This window comes from Labeo rohita, chromosome 14 (genome assembly GCF_022985175.1).
Source record: "Labeo rohita strain BAU-BD-2019 chromosome 14, IGBB_LRoh.1.0, whole genome shotgun sequence".
In the NCBI taxonomy this organism is placed as follows: domain Eukaryota; kingdom Metazoa; phylum Chordata; class Actinopteri; order Cypriniformes; family Cyprinidae; genus Labeo; species Labeo rohita.
The window spans coordinates 25,070,800-25,088,166 of record NC_066882.1 but is presented as its reverse complement, the minus strand read 5'-3'; the positions used below and the strand labels follow the sequence as shown (position 1 = coordinate 25,088,166).

The window sequence follows — 17,367 nt, the reverse complement described above, 5'->3', positions numbered from 1 at the left end:
GACAAACAAATCAAATTTATGAAAGTAATAATTAGCAAGAATTTAAAAAAAGTAATACTAAGTCATTATACCATATGACTTTTTTGTCAAAATCATAAAAAATTAAAAATCATACAGTAATAATTATGAGGGGAAAATACTAATTATGTCGCTTGACTTTTTATGTCAAAAATGTTTAATTAAAATGTTAATAGATAAAATTTGTATGTAATAAATCAAATTTACGACATTAAAAAGTCATAATTATGGAATAAGTCATAATTATGACATATAAATTGACATTTTAAATGAAATAATTTTGACTTTTTATGCCATAATTACTTTATGACAAAAAAGTCAAAGTTCTGACATTATTATCATAAATTATGACATACTAAGTCTCTATTATGTCATTTGACATTTATGTCATAATTTTGACCTTTGTATCTCGTAATTACAACCTAAGTCTCATTATTATGATTTACCAAAACTTATTTTTTTTCCTCATGTGGCAAAAATGGGCTGTCATAGGTACCCAAGACAGACTGCCGAGTGAAATCTGTGACTTACTGTGAAGACCACTTTCAGACTGTTGAGCATCTCAATGTCCTTTGGCAAACCTTTATCTCCCCATCGAACCAAATAATTCTCACTGTAGAGACAGACAGAGACAGAGACAGAGACAGAGACAGAGTGTGTGTAATGATGGCAAACTCGTCTTAGACTGATCATTAAAGTGTGTTGTCTGTGAGACGCACCTGATGTTGGTCTGTTTGATGGGGTCGTACAAAGACATGAAGAGCTCGGAATCCTCTCCGATACGACACACAAAGTTACGCACAAAGACGTATAGGCTGTGTGTGGGAGAAGACTGGATCCGTGCAGATACTCCGGAATGATCCATCTGAACGTTGGACTAAACAGAACAGAAGAGAACAGACAGGAGCTGATGTTAATCAGTTTAAATTAACTGAAATAAACCTAATCTATGAAAAATTCACTATTCCCATAACAGATTCTTATTTAGCAGTTGCTGAGCTGCTAATGTATTCTGCGAGGTTGCTAAGGCGTTGCTATGTGTTTTAAAGGGAATCAGGGTTGTTCCTAGGGCATGATAATGCAGTTGCTAGGCTATTCTGAGTGGTTGCTGAGGTATGTTATGCAATAACTAGGTGCCAAAGATTTGCTAAGTTTCAAGGATGTCAGGGTGGTTGCTGGGGTATTCTGGATTGTTACCGAGGTGTTGCCAAGTGGTTTCTCTAGGGTGTCTGTGTGGTTGCTGTGGTATACAGTTATACAGTTATTATACAGTTGCTAAGGAGTCTGGGGGATTGCTAGGGTGTTCTCGGTGGTTGCCAAGGTGTTGCCATCTGGTTTCTAGAATTTTTAGGTGGTTGCTAGGGTTATTGTTAAAGTGTTCTGAGTGGTTCCCAAGGTGTTACCAGGTTGTCTCTAAGGTGTTTGGGTGTATGCTGTGGTATATTATGCAGTTGCTAGGTGTCAAAGTCTTGCCAAGTGGTTTCTATGATGTCTAGGTGGTTGTTGGGGAGTGTGGGTAATTCTTAAGGTGTTCTGAGTGGTTGCCAAGGTGTTACCAAGTGGTTTCTAAGGTGTCTGGGTGGTTGTTGTGGCATAATATGCAATTAATAGGAAGTCTGGGTGACTGCTAGGGTGTTCTGAATGGTTGCCAAGGTGTTGCCAAGTGGCTTCTAGGATGTCTTGGTGGTTGCTGGAGAGTGTGGGTAATTGTTAAGGTGTACTGAGTGGTTGCCAAGTTGTCACCAAGTGGTTTACATGGTGTCTGAGTGTACGTTGTGCTATATTATGCAGTTGCTAGACAGTCAGGGTGATTTCTAGGGTGTTCTGGATGGTTGCCAAGGTGTTGCCAAGTGGCTTCTAGGATGTCTTGGTGGTTGCTGGAGAGTGTGGGTAATTGTTAAGGTGTACTGAGTGGTTGCCAAGTTGTCACCAAGTGGTTTACATGGTGTCTGAGTGTACGTTGTGCTATATTATGCAGTTGCTAGACAGTCAGGGTGATTTCTAGGGTGTTCTGGATGGTTGCCAAGGTGTTACCAAGTGGCTTCTAGGATGTCTAGGTAGTTGTTGGGGAGTGTGGGTAATTCCTAAGGTGTTCTGAGTGGTTGCCAAGTTGTCACCAAGTGGTTTACATGGTGTCTGAGTGTACGTTGTGCTATATTATGCAGTTGCTAGACAGTCAGGGTGATTTCTAGGGTGTTCTGGATGGTTGCCAAGGTGTTGCCAAGTGGCTTCTAGGATGTCTTGGTGGTTGCTGGAGAGTGTGGGTAATTGTTAAGGTGTACTGAGTGGTTGCCAAGTTGTCACCAAGTGGTTTACATGGTGTCTGAGTGCACGTTGTGCTATATTATGCAGTTGCTAGACAGTCAGGGTGATTTCTAGGGTGTTCTGGATGGTTGCCAAGGTGTTACCAAGTGGCTTCTAGGATGTCTAGGTAGTTGTTGGGGAGTGTGGGTAATTTCTAAGGTGTTCTGAGTGGTTGCCAAGGTGTCACCAAGTGATTTCTCATGGTATATTATACAGTTACTAGGGAGTCTGGGTGATTGTTTGGGTGCTCTTAGTGGTTGCCAAGGTGTCACCAGTTGGTTTCTAAGGTGACTGGGTGGTTGCTGGGGAGTGTGGGTAATTGTTAGGGAGTTCTGGGTGCTTGCCAAGGTGTTTCTAGGATAGCTATGTGGTTGCTGGAGAGTGTGGGTATTTGTTAAAGTGTTTGGAGTGGTTGCCAAGGTGTCAACAGGTGGTTTCTAAGGTGTCTATATGATTGCTGTGGTATAATATGCCATTACTAGGAAGTCTGGGTGATTGCTAGGGTGTACTGGATGGTTGCCAAGGTGTTGCCAGGTGGTTTCTTAGGAGTCTGGGTGGTTGCTGTGGTATATTATGCAGTTGCTAGGAAGTCTTGGTGTTCTAGGTGGTTGCCAATGTGCTCCCAAATGGTTTCTAGGGTTTCTGGATAGTTGCTAGGGAATTAATATGCGGTGGTTAGGGTGTCATGGTAGTCAGTAGAATGCTCTGGGTGGTGGCCAAGTCATTATTATGCAGCTGTTAGGTGTCAGTTACAAATGTGTTGCTATGTGGTTTCAAAGGTGTCCCGAGTTGCTTGAGTGTAATTGTGAAGGCATTTGCTAAGTGGTTTCTAGGGCATATTATGAAGTTGGTAGGAAGTATGGGTGGTTGCTAGGGCATCTAGATTATAGCTAGGCTGTTCTGGGTGGTCGTGAAGGGGTTGCAAAGTGGTCACTAGGGCATTATTATGCACTTGCTAGGTAGTCTGTGTCATTGCTAGGGTGCTAGGGTGGTCGTGAAGGTGTTGCAAAGTGGTCACTAGGGCATTATTATGCACTTGCTAGGTAGTCTGTGTCATTGCTAGGGTGTTCTGGGCGGTTGCCAAACCACTACTAAGTGGTTTCTAGGATGTCTGAATGGTCGTTAGGACATTATTAAGCAATTGTTAGGGTGTCTCAGTTGTTGCATAGGTGTTGCTGAGTGGTTGCTATTATTATTACAATGCAGTTGGTAGAGTTTCTGAGTGGTTGTGAAGGCATTATTATGCAGTTCCTACGATGTGTGGGCGGTTGCTAGGGACTCATTATGCAGTTGTTAGGGTGTCATGGTAGTACTACTAGGATGTTCTGGGTGGTTACCAAAGCATAATTTCTAGCTGTTCGGTTGTGAAAGTGTTACTAAGGTATCTGGATGATTGCATAAGCTTTGAAAAGTGATTGCTAGAGCATTTTAATGCAGTTGCTAGGGTGTATGGTTAGTTGCCAGGGCATTACTTTGCAGTTGCTAGGGTGTGTGGCTGATTCCAATGACGTTGCTAAGTGGTTGCTAAGGCATTATTACGCAGTTCCTAGGGGGTTCTGGCTGATTAATTATTTAAATGAAGTTCTTGTTTAGTTTGTTCCACCTCAGGTGAGGTCATTAAGCTACTCCACTGGGGTTACAGGAGGAGATTCAGCGTGAATTCACAGCAGAACCGGACCAAAGGAAAGTAAAGCCATGGGAGTTCATTGATTTCATTTGTTCAGTCATCCTGGACATCTAAAAGTGTCTCATTAAACTACAAACACTCTCTCTGATGCTTGAACATACGGGAAGCTCCTTGTGGTTTCATTCTCAGGGTTCGTCTGCAAAACATTAACTGAAAGTGAAATGAAAACCTGTTCCTCCTTAATGCGCTCTGTGATCTTGGCTGTAGCGTCCTCGTGTGCTCTGAAGAGGCTGATGACGCTGGCGCGCTCGGGGTCCAGAATATTCCCATCGGCGTCCCGTACAACCACATCCAGCTCCAAGATCCTGGAGGCAGAATCACACTTAATTTGAACAGAGTTTGAGTGTTTGTACTCGCACGCACACGTGAGAATTCAGTGCACACACACAGATCCTTGAAAAGATCTGACAGATGTGCTCTTGCCCGGAGCTCTGCCGGAGAAGCATAAGTCCCATGACGCACCTCAGGCATGACTTCCTACATTTCATTAAGACTCATTCTTGCACATCACAGAAAGCAACATCCCAACAGAAGCCCACAGCTGATACAGATTCACACATATTTTTGCTGTTTTCACATGGTCATTATTTCTCAAGAAGTAATCTGTCAGTATAATGAATTACTAGACAGTGTTCTGTGTTATTTTAGTATTATTTATATGGGCCATTCTACAGAATTGGTTCAAACTGCTGTCCCACAACCAAAAAAACACATTTAAAAAGCATTTAAGTACTCAAATCTTAGAAGGGAAGATCATTTTATTATCTTTTGAAGCCCACAATAATATTTAAAATACCAGTAAGCTTAATATATATAAAATCATCATTTGGTGGGAACTTTCAACTGGGAGGTGGCTGTCCCAAACACTAACCCCTAAATTTCTTATATCTTAAGAAAATGACATTGAAATATGTTTTGCATTTTATTCCATTGTTGTTTTTAAAAATATCTTTTTGATTTAAAAGAAAAAAGAAAAAAGGAAAGTTCATTTCAGTTTTGTGTGAAAAAATGTGTCCCGCATGTTCATGTCACTACTGAGACAGTGTATGTTTCAGTCCATTGGCTGAGATTAATATTAACTACACCCCTACATTTATGATCAGGCAATATTCATGTGTCACTCTCTCTTATAGCTACATTTTGAGTAGATATGCCCATCCATAATGTTTAGGTAAATGTGTTCAAAAGTATGAAAAATCTGTGTGTAACTTTAAAGAACAGCATTACCATTTTTCTACAATTAAGCACACTTTTTTGGGAGTTACTCCAAAACATTTCGTTTTTATATGTGTACAACTGTTCAGAACCATTCTAGCTAGCCAAGTGCTGATTAGCATCACTGAGCTAGCTTCAAAAATATCTAAAACTGTCATGTTATGCAAAGGTTAAGTATTTTAGTATGTTTTAAAAATGTTTTAGTTTGTGGATTAAAATTCTGTAATGTAATGTGGTTGCTCCCAAAACATTACTGTCACGACCGAAAATGTGCAGTCACGACCGAAACAAGGGATGTTTTGTCAAATATAAAGTGTACTGAGTTATAAACTAAGATGTTATGATAGCATTTGGTTCAATATATATTCAACCGAATGAATGCTTAACTTTGAAATCAGTATGATCTTTTTGTCTTTCACAAAGAAAAATTGGATTCAAAATACAACAAATCTCACAAATCACAATAGATATATTGCTAAAATTGTAACTGTTATTGATTTACCTCTGTAAATTTTTTATATATATATATATTGACATGGGAGCTATAAGCAAAATCTTATATAAATAAATAGATTAATATATAGATTAATAAATAGATTAATATATAGCCCTTCTTATTAAATCATATATTACTCTGTTACGGCAGTGACAAATTTGGGGAGAGGACAAATAATCCAAACTTTTCTGAAAACACAGTATGAGAATTATCTGCACAATTACTAGAAATGTGTATTTTGGATATTATACAATATGCATACATCATTTGTGGAAAATGGCGTTTCCAACGTAGAATTACCCATATACTATTATACATTTTGTTCAATTTTTAATTGGCTTTTATAATATATTTTCATTTTTCATTTTATATATATTTTTTTTACTATTATTCTTATTTGTTACTTAAAATTGTTTTTGTTTGTTAAAAATGTTCTTATTTTTATTCCAGTTTTAGTTTCAGTATTTTCAGTGAGCAATTTTAGTGCTTTACTGTAAACTCATTCCAGTTTTTCATGTGAAAATATATATGAAAGTCATTATGGCGGGAAATAAGGTTGTTACGATGCCAAAAAAAATGTTGAATAATTTTAGAATTCTCAGTTCTCAATATTACTTTGACATCACATGAAAAACCAATACCAGCCTAACTAATTTAAGTTCTCAAGCTTATTAAATAAAAACAAAGAAACTAATTACAAGAAATAGCACAAGAAAATACAGCAACAACAACAAGACTGAAATTAAAAGCATTGTAAGTTAGGCAGGTCTACCTATTAGAACTAAAAATTCAATATACTGACACATATTTTCTTTCCCAACTGTTTTACACTGAGGATACAATCCAATAATACATATAACTCTTGAGAAAACAATAATTAACTTGTAATCATGTGGAAACGGAGCAAGAAATAGACGTGAAGCCATGACAAGTGGTAAGGGAGTTTTTTCCTCACAGTCATTCATTAACGTTCAGGTGTCAGAAAGACATTTTTATCCCCTTCAGGTTTGTTAATTAATTCCTTAATGATAATGTACAAATGGCAGTTAACTAATCCATTAACAACAGCCTAGAGCAAACCACTGAAGCTCTGAAGAGGAATTACACCAGCTGACTGGATCATATTATTCTACGTTTTAGCAGATGTGTGTTTGTGCTATAGTACAATGACGGTATCAGATGATAATACCATAGTAATGTATGTTTACATTCATTTACTATGAAATAGGATATGAATGTACGCATGGTATATATTACCATGGACAAAATGCACATAGACACAGTTGCAACAGACATTTAAAATACATACTTATTTCCATAGTCGATCTTTGAGGTGACTTTCTGTTTGAGCTCCTTGAACTCGTCACTCGGCAGCGTCCCGGAGAGGAGCTGTGAACGCCACTCCATTAGATCCCACATCAGCCGCTGCACCTGACTGAAGCGCTCCTTCTTACTGGACTGATAGAAACAAAGACAAGCACTGACTGGTCAGAAGTTTAGGCTGTGCACATTTACGTTTGACTTAAACGTGTAGTTCACTCAAAAATAAAAATTCTGTCATTAATTACTCACCCTCATGTCGTTCCAAACCAGTAAGACCTTAGTTCATCTTTAGAACGCAAATTAAAGGAGAACTCCATTTCCAGAACAACAATTTACAAATAATTTACTCACCCCCTTGTCATCCAAGATGTTCATGTCTTTCTATCTTTGTTATCTTTGGTTTTTAAGGAAAGCATTTTAGGATTTTTCTCTATATAATGGACTTCAATGGTGCCCCCGATTTTAAACTTCCAAAATGTAGTTTAAATGCAGCTTCAAAGGGCTCTAAACGATCCCAGCTGAGGAAGAAGGCACTACATACTACAGAATCATGTCGAAAGGTCACGTGCGACGTAGGTGGAACCACAGACCCAGTGTTCATAAAGCGAATGTGTAAAGACTAATGAAGCGCAAGTAAGTCAAACGCTAAAAAGGTACAACGACGTCGGACGATTCTGAAGTTGCAGGAGAAAATGAGATGGAGTTTTTCACCATACCCTACCTTTTTGAGCCGGAGTACACAGACGATGAGACCGCTGTGGCGACACAAGTCTCTCAAGCCTCGGGCAGACCACGTTCAAACGAGACATGGTGGTGCACATGTGGAAAATACCAACCATTGCCAAAAGAGCAGGAATCTCAATGCTGTCAAGAATGATGGTCCGTTCTTAGCATCGAGATTCTTGCTCTTTCCATTGTTGGAAAGAATCAAAAAGTCAGGTGGTGAGTTGCACGTGAACTTTCGACGTGATTCTGTAGTACGTACCGTCGTGGACACACATCCCAGAGCCTGTGCTACATGAGCTTCAGTGCTTGAAAAGTATACAAATTTTAATTTTTCAAAAAAAATGACAGATCGTTTCGCTAGATAAGACCCTTCTTCCTCAGCTGGGATCGTTTAGAGCCCTTTGAAGCTGCATTTACACTACATTTGGAAGTTCAAAATCGGGGGCACCATTGAAGTCCGTTATATGGAGACAAATCCTGAAATGCTTTCCTTAAAAACCACAATTTCTTTACGACTGAAGACTGAAAGACATGAACATCTTGGATGACAAGGGGGTGAGTAAATTATTTGCAAATTGTTGTTCTGGAAGTGGACTTCTCCTTTAAGATATTTTTGATTAAATCAAGAGCTTTCTGACCCTGCATAGACAGCAATGCAACTGACACGTTCAAGGCCCAAAAAGGTAGTAAGAAGATCGATAAAATAGTCCATGTGACATCAGCGGTTCAACTGTATAATGTTTTGAAGCTACGAGAGTACTTTTTGTGCAAAAAGAAGTTTTTTTTTCTTTCCACACAAACAGCAGTCTCGTAGCTTCATAAAATTATGGTTATTTTATTACGGACTATTTTATTGATGTCCTTACTACCTTTCTGTGCCTTGTCAGTGAATATGTCAGTTGTGTTGCTGCCTACATAGGGTCAGAAAGCTTTCAGATTTTATCAAAAATATCTTAATTTGTGTTCTGAGGATGAACGAAGGTCTTACTGGTTTAGAACAAAATGAGGGTGAGTAATTAATGACAGAATTTTTTTGTGTGTGTGAACTATCCCTTTAATTAACACCTCCAGCAGTTTGTGATATCACATGACTGTAGACCACAGTGTGTATAATTCTCTGGGTATCATGTCTGAAATTTTATTTGAATTATTTCATTAATTTATTTCATTTGTCAGATTTAATTTTGCATTCACATCCCATTTACTTTCAAAATGCAGTTTTATTTATATATATTGCATTTATCCAATTTTATGATCAGCTAAAGAGGAAATTTATTTCTTTTTTTCGACATAACAGAAAATATATACAACATTTTCTTTTTTTGGTGACAGAATACCAAACAGGGAAAACAGTACAACAGAAGAGATATTTGAAGGAAATTTGAAGAAAGGCCAAACAGTCAAAAAGACAAACATTTTGTTCTGAAGACACTGACAATAAGACCAGGAAGTAAACTATGTCACTTCTGATTTCATTTTGACTTTCCCGTTTTGGCTGTTGTCACTTTATACATCACACTGAGAATGAAAGGTCACTTTGAGGGATATCGCATGTCACGTACTGTAATGTGCACTGCACATTCTGGCAGGTCATGCAATACAGACAACTCCCACACTGATCACAGTATGCATGCTGCAAGAATTATATCACTACACTTTTAAAAATAAAGGATTCAAAAGGAGATTTTATCAATTTTTGGTTCCCCAAAGAACCTTTTAGTGAACATAAAAGAACCACTTATTTCTCAGTGTGAAGAACATATTAAAAATCTAAACAACCTTTTATGGAACAGAAAGATTACATGGATGTTAAAGGTTCTTCACAGAACCACTGATGCCAAAAAAAGTACCTTTGTTCTAAGACCCACATCTAAACGTCTCACCACATAGAGCTGTTTCCAGATGCTGCCCCATTCTCTCAGTGTGGTGGTCACTTCCTTCACCAGTGGCATTTCAGCAGACATTATGATCTCCTCATCTCTACAGTAGGCGACAGAGAGAGGGTCAGAGGATGGATGAATAGACTGACGAATGGACAGAAGGACATACTTACCCTCTCTTTTCGACGATGACTTCCTTTAACTCTATAAAGCTTGCAGGAAACGCTCCCTTAAATACGGAACAAAGAAAATCAGCAAACAGGTAGTAGAGGAACTTCACAATAAATATTTAGAAATAAAATATACAAACGCCATAAACTAAACACCTGTTTACTCACTTTCTTCTCTTTGTTCTTGATCACGTAACCTTTATACCATCCTGAAACAATAACAGATTTGTTTAGATTTCAGGGAATTTATGAGAAAATTTCTGTTGTTCAAACAGTATGCAAAAAAAGATTAGAAACAATCTGTCTTTCCCTTTGAATTAAGTTTATTTTCTGACCCCACTGGCAGATATATTTTCTTGTTTCAAGCATAAACTCATTCTGGGAATATTATTTTGTGGTGGCAAAAAATAACCATTAGGAGAAGTTATTGTTTAGATTATTTAAAAATAACCTCCCTGTAATGTTCTAGGAATTTTATTTTATGTTTGAAAAAATAAAACCTAAAAAGAATGTTCCTAGAACCAGGAACTAAATACTAACGTTAGAGGAACATACTGTGTTTGCTGGGCTAATTTTGTCCATTTTGCTTCTCAAATAAATATATTTTAAATTTAACTCCAGTTTGACTTACAGTTAAGCTCAAAAGTTTACATACACCTTGCAGATTCTGCAAAATGTTAATTATTTTACCAAAATAAGAGTAATCATTCTAAATGCATGTCATGTTTTATTTAGTACTGACCTGAATAAGATATTTCACATAAGAGACTTTTACATATAATCCACAAGACTGTTCAAAATGGTCTTGTTCAAAAGTTTACATATGCATGGTTTTTAATACTATGTTTTTACCTAAATGATGAACAGCTGTATTGTTTTGTTTTGTTTTGTTTAGTGATAGTTGCTCATGAGTCCCTTGTTTGTCCTGAACAGCTAAACCGCCTGCTGTTCTTCAGAAAAATCCCGCAAATTCTTTGGTTTTTCAGCACTTTTGTGTATTTGAACACTTTCCAGCAATGACTCTATGGTTTTAAGATTCATCTTTTCACACTGAGGACAACTGAGAGACTTACATGCAACTATTACAGAAGGTTCAAACACTCACTGATGCTTCAGAAGGAAACACAATGCATTAGGAGCCGGGGGGGTGAAAACTTTTGGAATTTGAAGATCAGGGTAAATTTAACTTATTTTGTGTTCTGGGAAACATCTAAGTATCTTCTGTAGCTTCTGAAGTGCAGTACTAAATACAAAAAATATAACATTTAGGCAAAATATGACAAATGTTCACATCTTCATTCTGTTCAAAAGTTTTCACCCCTGGCCCTTAATGCATTGTGTTTCCTTCTGAAGCTTCGGTGAGCATTTGAACCTTCTGTAATGGTTGCATATGATTTCCTCAGTTGTCCTCAGTGTGAAAAGATGGATCTCAAAATCACACAGTCATTACTGGAAAGGGTTCAAATACACAAAAAAGCTGAAAAACCAAAGAATTTGTGGGACCTGAAGGATTTTTTTTTGTTTTGTTTAACTGTTCAGGACAAACAAGAGACTCATGGACAATTATCACTAAACAAAAAAAACTTTTGGACAGGGTCATTTTTATAAGTTCAACTATTATTTTCTCTTGTGGACTATATGTAAACATCTTTTGGGTTAAATACCTTATTCAGGTCAGTGCTAAATAAAAAAAAAATAGCATGCATTTTGTATGACCCCTCTTATTTTGGTAAAATAATTAACATTGTGCAGATTCTGCAAGGTGTATGTAAACTTTTGACCTCAACTGTATGATTTTTCAGCCTGCTCAAAATACTGGTTAAAATATTTATTCCTTCCTGAAATTTGGTGTACATGTCTTATTTAGGGTCATTAATGTGCATGCAATGTTTTGGCTCATAGATGTGGTTTGGAAAGGCTGTAAAAATTTTATCACAACTTTTGTGCTCGGGTCATATTGACACACCCACATTAAAACCCATTAGTTTCCATGCAATTTGACATCAATGAAGAGTCAAGATAAAATAAAAAATAAAATAAAACCCTTTATTGCTTTTTGCTTGTCAAACACTAAAATACCAAATATATAGCAATGTATGAAAATGAAGATTAAAACCTAAAATTCTGAATCATCTAAAAAAAAATCACTGTTTCTTCTAGCTCTATCTAGTTATGTTTCACAGTTATAAAAATCTGTCAAAGGTTATTTTTGGTTGTTAGTTTTTTTGGATCTCAATTACTAAATTGTTTCAGAACTGAAAAGACAAGTGAAAAACCTATTGACATGAGAAAGACATGACATTGACACAAGTATAAATAGGAATAAATGCTACTTACACTAAGCACAAAAAAAATACTATTTATACTTGTAGTTATTTGTACCTCACTGTGCAAAAAACCACTACAAGTAGTCATGACAGAAAAAAAGTGCATAAATAACCAAAGTTCTCACATACTCTATTTTTTTTTTTTTAGTTTCCGACAAGGTACAGTAGAGTTTTTTTCTGTTTTTACTTAAATCTGTAGTGTTTCTCATGGTGTTGATTTTTGGCAAATTGCATGGAAACCAACATGGTTCAATTTGACCCCAAAAACAGGAGCTATTTCCAGTTTTTGAAGACTGAGGGGTTTAAAATTCTTAGATGGGGAAAAAATACCAGAATATTGAGTAAGAAAATACATTTTTTCAGTGTGGAACATGGCGCAAGCACCACCAAGGTCATGGGTTTGATTCCCAGGAAATGCATGAACCAATCAAATGTACAGTATACTTTGAATGCACTGTACATCACTGTGTATAAAAGTCTTTACCTCATGCAAAATTCCAAAAGTAAACACAATATCCCAGAATCTCTCACCTTCACATGACTCCTGTATGTGCACAGTGTCCCCAATAACCAGGGACAACTGCTTCTCTGCTGTGGCGATGAAATTCCACTTAACTTCAGAGAAAAGAGAGAAAATATCAACAGCATGAAATTCATCAGATGCATTTGAAAATGCACAAAGAGATTCAGCCAAGTCACAGTTTGGATTTATTTTTTCAAGTGATGTTTAGCAAAACAGCAGAACGAGATTGTTTAGTGCTTCCAAGAAGACATCAAACAATCTCTGTCCTCTTAAAAAGAGTCCTGTGATTCATGTCTAGAGCACAAACGCTGGACTTTAATACTTTAGCCAACATCAATGACACTGAAAGTTAAACTGCATATGCAGAGATGGAGAACATCACATTACATACGCACACACACACACACGCACACACACAGAGTTCATTTCTGCAACTACGAGTTCGTTGGCCTACTTCCTCCCAGAGCAGCTTCCTGTGCAACACCGCACACACAGATACACACCGCCATCAGCATGTTTACAATTTATATAACATTCAAAAGCAATGCATATGCATTTAAATGATCAAACAGCTTTTGTTTCAAGTGTATAATCAATTTTAGCATGTGCATTATCTTTATTTCTTTAAACAAACACGCTGTGAGCTACAAACACACTGACTACACCGCCTACAATCAGAAATCAAACCACTTTAGCATTCATTTTGAGACTGAATACATAAAAATAACCCCAATGCTGTGAATGCTACATTTACAAATAACTCTAATTAAAGTTAGTCTAATCAGTTTTACAATTTCAAGCTCATACTGCTCTTTCTGCACACTTTGCATACAAGCAGGACTATTAGCTTCTGCTGATTAAAAGAGGGAATTCGGAATTTGCATGAAATGTTTTTTCCCAAAGGTTGTTATTTAGTCACAGCTGAAAAACTGGGATTTCTCACATGCATTTAAGGATCAACTTTATCTCAGATGTTTCCCTTATTCCTAAAATAACACAAATAGTGATACTATTTTTTTAATTACTTTTAATTTTTTTATTTTCTGTCTTTATTTTTATTTTATTAAACGTTTATATGGTTTTTAATAATAATCGTCAACTAAAATAACTAAAGTAACAGAAATGTTTATTATGGTTTTAGTTTACTTTAATTTTCTTTATGGTTTATATATATTATTTCTATATGGCTTACTAATTAAAAATTAAAAAAAGTTTTAGTTATTTTAGTAGTAAACTTAAACTAAAAGAAAACGATAAGTGTTACTATTCTATGTATATTTATTTTGTATATATAAAGACACACACATACAGTATATATTTTAAAAATATGTAGATGAATTTATATTCATATAATTTATATTATATATAAATATATTTAATATATAAACATAATTTTTTTCTTAAATATATACATGCATGTGTGTGTAACTATATATACATACACAGCACACACAAATATATTATGTACACAAAAACTTTTAATTTGGATGCGATTAATCACGATTAATCGTTGACCAGGACTACAAATAAGCTTAAGACTTTAATACTTTATTTCATTTAATGTTTCTTTTATATTGTAAATATATATTTTAAGTTATTTAAACTATAATAACTGACATAAATGAGTCATAGTTGTCCTACAGTAAGAGTACAGGGCAATAAAATGAATATGAATAGCAGCTCAGATCATTGATAAGAAATAATTGAGGTTATATTGAAATCTCTGACTTTTTCTCACAGAGTTTTTATTCTGAGCAAATACGAGCTCATTTTGAGACATTATTTAGTCTCTAGAGGAGATTCCTCATCTCTTTTTACAGGAGAAACATCTGAGTTCTCACTGCTGTCTAGAAGAAACAAAGAAGATAATAAAAAGATCTGTATTTCACACAGGTCTCCTCTAAAATTCAGTGCTGCTCTTGTGTTATTACATGCTGACAAAGCTTAACGCATATGCATTCAGCAAACAGGCTAAAGAAATGAAACATGCTGTAAAAAGTGAAAATGTGCAGAAGTTCCCTTATGGAGTTACTTCAGGCTGATTCAGTTGCATTAAACGATATTTTCAGGTTTAATAAACTGATGTTAATTAAAAGAAACGCATTTTCAGTGCATTTCAATCTCTAAGGAAATAGCTGTCATAGTGTTTAGGTCACAGTTCAGGTCAGTACTGCATTAACTGCACCATCATAGTGACATAAAACTAAAATCTGCAGATTTTCAAAGCAAAACAAGTGCAAAATGATAAAACACCGCAATCTGTTTAGTCCAGTGACTGTTGGGCCGCTTGACTGATCTGACTCTGCTCACATCCTGAGATATAGGAACTGAATCAAGCAACTGCATACGCCCGCTGCGATGGCCGCCAGAAACATAAACACGCAAACACACAGACAACTTCACACAAAACATTCAAAATGCACGGGTGGATTACATGCAGACACAAAAAAAAATGGCAAAACTCACCAACTCCATATCTTTCAGAGTTAGTTTTGGTCCAAGGAGCCATTGGTTGGAGTCTAAAACACTCTCCTACGGCTCTCTCTGTCTGTATTTTCTCTTTCGGAGTATTTCAGTTCCTTTCTTATGCCCTACACTGGCTGTTTTTTGGGGTGAGGTGTGTGAAAAATAGCTAGAGAAATGAGCGCTCCTCCTCCTGTGTGTCTGGCTGTGTGCTTCTTCCTCTTCCTCTTTTGGCCTCCACATTTAACTGGCTGAGAGGAGAACTTCAGCATGATGACTAAAGTGCGTTTCAATGGCTTTTATTGATTAACGTTTTGAGATTTTGTATGTTTTGGGACTCAAACTCGGCTTTGATCTATTAGGGTTTGTGATGGTGCACGTAAATCATCATTTATGAATTGGTAATGCTGGAGGAAACATGTAATTTGGGACGACACAATACAGAGATTCCCTAAAGGTGTTTGATTTATGCATCCGAGAGACTTAATATGAGTAGGTTTATATAAACACACCAACAGGTTGCTCTGTAGTCATAAACCACTAAAATAATGTCAATATTCAGGCGCAATACCTCCTGCAAACAATAGAGGGCATCGCAAACACTCACTTAGAGATGTTACACATCTTGATGTATTTGAGTATGATCACACTAATGAATTTGACTTAAAACAGGTAAAAAAAAAAAAGAAAAAAAACCCACAGGAGTTCTATTTAAAGACAAGAACATTCTAGAGAATTGAGGGAGGATCAGAAAGCAACCACCTAGCAACCATGCAGAACACCCTAGCAACTGCTTGGAGTACTGTTACGTTCAGAAATTGTGAATTTCTATATGGGCAATTGTCTACAGATAGCAACATTTATACATGCGAATGCCGCAGGTTCAATGCTAAGAACAGCTGGAGGCCGTTAAACGCGCCACTTGTGTTTTCTTACTGTGATCTGTGCAGAAAAACAGGACAGTTTCATAAATGCATAAACGCAGCCTTTTGTTGAAGCACAAAGCACCTCTTAAAACGACCCATAATGCATCATTCGTTTTGATTTAAAGAGGTCCAAACAACTCAGCTGGTTCATTCAAGAGGATAATGTGAGGGGTTTTAATTTGTATCAAAACACATAAACCCTTATTTCACCACAACAGTACTGAAAATGAAAAAAAATATAGTATACAGACAGTATGCATTATATACAGATTAAGTTTATATATTAAGTTTATATATTATTATACGTGAACATATCTATATTACTTAAAGTAAATATAAGCAATTCTGTTTTTGTTTCATATTTAATATAATGCTATTTTATATTTAATACTTATTATAATTTCATTTGATATAATAATTTTTTTCATAATATTGGACATTTCATACAGACAGTATACATATAGTTTACAGTATCTCACAAAAGTGAGTACACCCCTCACATTTCAGCAACGTTTTTAGTATATCTTCTTAAGGAACAATACTATAGAAATGAAACTTGCATGTATTTTAGAGTAGTCAATGTGCAGCTTATATAGCAGTGTATATTTACTGACCCCTGAAAATAACTCAACAGACAGCCATTATTGTCAAAACAGCTGGCAACAAAAGTGAGTACATTCTGATAACAGCACTATGTCATTTAATCATGCAAAGCCACATGTTCTATTCATTGTGTTTATGTTTTTGTGTGCTTGACAGGACCATACAAAGTTGTGTATCTTGTTTTAGAGCAGTTAAAATTTGGTGCTTTGAGTACAGTTCTCTCATACTGACCACTGGATGTTCAACAAGGCCCCTCATGGCAAAGAACTCTCTGAAGATTTGAGAATTAGAATTGTTGCTCTCCACAAAGATGGTCTAGGCTATAAGAGGTTCAGTAACAACCTGAAACTGAGTTATAGTATTGTGGCCAGGGTCATACAGAGGTTTTCCAAGACGGGTTCCATTCGAAATAGGCCTCGCAAGGGTCGATCAACGAAGTTGAGTGCTCGTTCTGTGCGTCAGGTGCAAAACCTGGCTTCAAAAAACAGATGCATGAGTGCTGCTTGTCAGTGCTCAGACCATATGATGCACACTGCAACAAGTGGGTTTGCATTGGCGTCATCCGAGAAGGGAGCCTCTTCTGAAGCTGGCTTACAAGAAAGCCCGCAAACAGTTTGCTGAAAAAAACCTGTCCAAGAGCATGAATTACTGGAACCAAGTCCTATGGTCTAATGAGACTAAGATAAACTTGTTTGGCTCAGATGGT

The 17,367-nt window shown here is 36.5% G+C and overlaps 1 protein-coding gene across 2 annotated transcripts in view; it reads right to left on the bottom strand.

Annotated features, from left to right (window-relative positions):
• The window catches only part of LOC127175881 (dedicator of cytokinesis protein 2), a 139,637-nt gene extending 124,305 nt beyond the window's left edge, over positions 1–15,332 (bottom strand). Inside the window, exons 1-9 of one of the 2 annotated variants that reach the window (XM_051127185.1) lie at positions 15,136–15,332; positions 12,678–12,761; positions 9,988–10,028; positions 9,823–9,878; positions 9,620–9,749; positions 7,030–7,178; positions 4,179–4,314; positions 738–895; positions 550–631 (exon numbers count right to left, since the gene is read on the bottom strand). In XM_051127185.1, coding sequence (XP_050983142.1) covers positions 550–631; positions 738–895; positions 4,179–4,314; positions 7,030–7,178; positions 9,620–9,749; positions 9,823–9,878; positions 9,988–10,028; positions 12,678–12,761; positions 15,136–15,178 — 879 coding nt within the window. In that variant the 5' untranslated portion in view covers positions 15,179–15,332. The remainder of the gene's footprint in view (positions 1–549; positions 632–737; positions 896–4,178; positions 4,315–7,029; positions 7,179–9,619; positions 9,750–9,822; positions 9,879–9,987; positions 10,029–12,677; positions 12,762–15,135) is intronic. The other variant, XM_051127186.1, reaches the window with a different exon arrangement.
• Between the last annotated feature and the right edge of the window lie 2,035 nt (positions 15,333–17,367).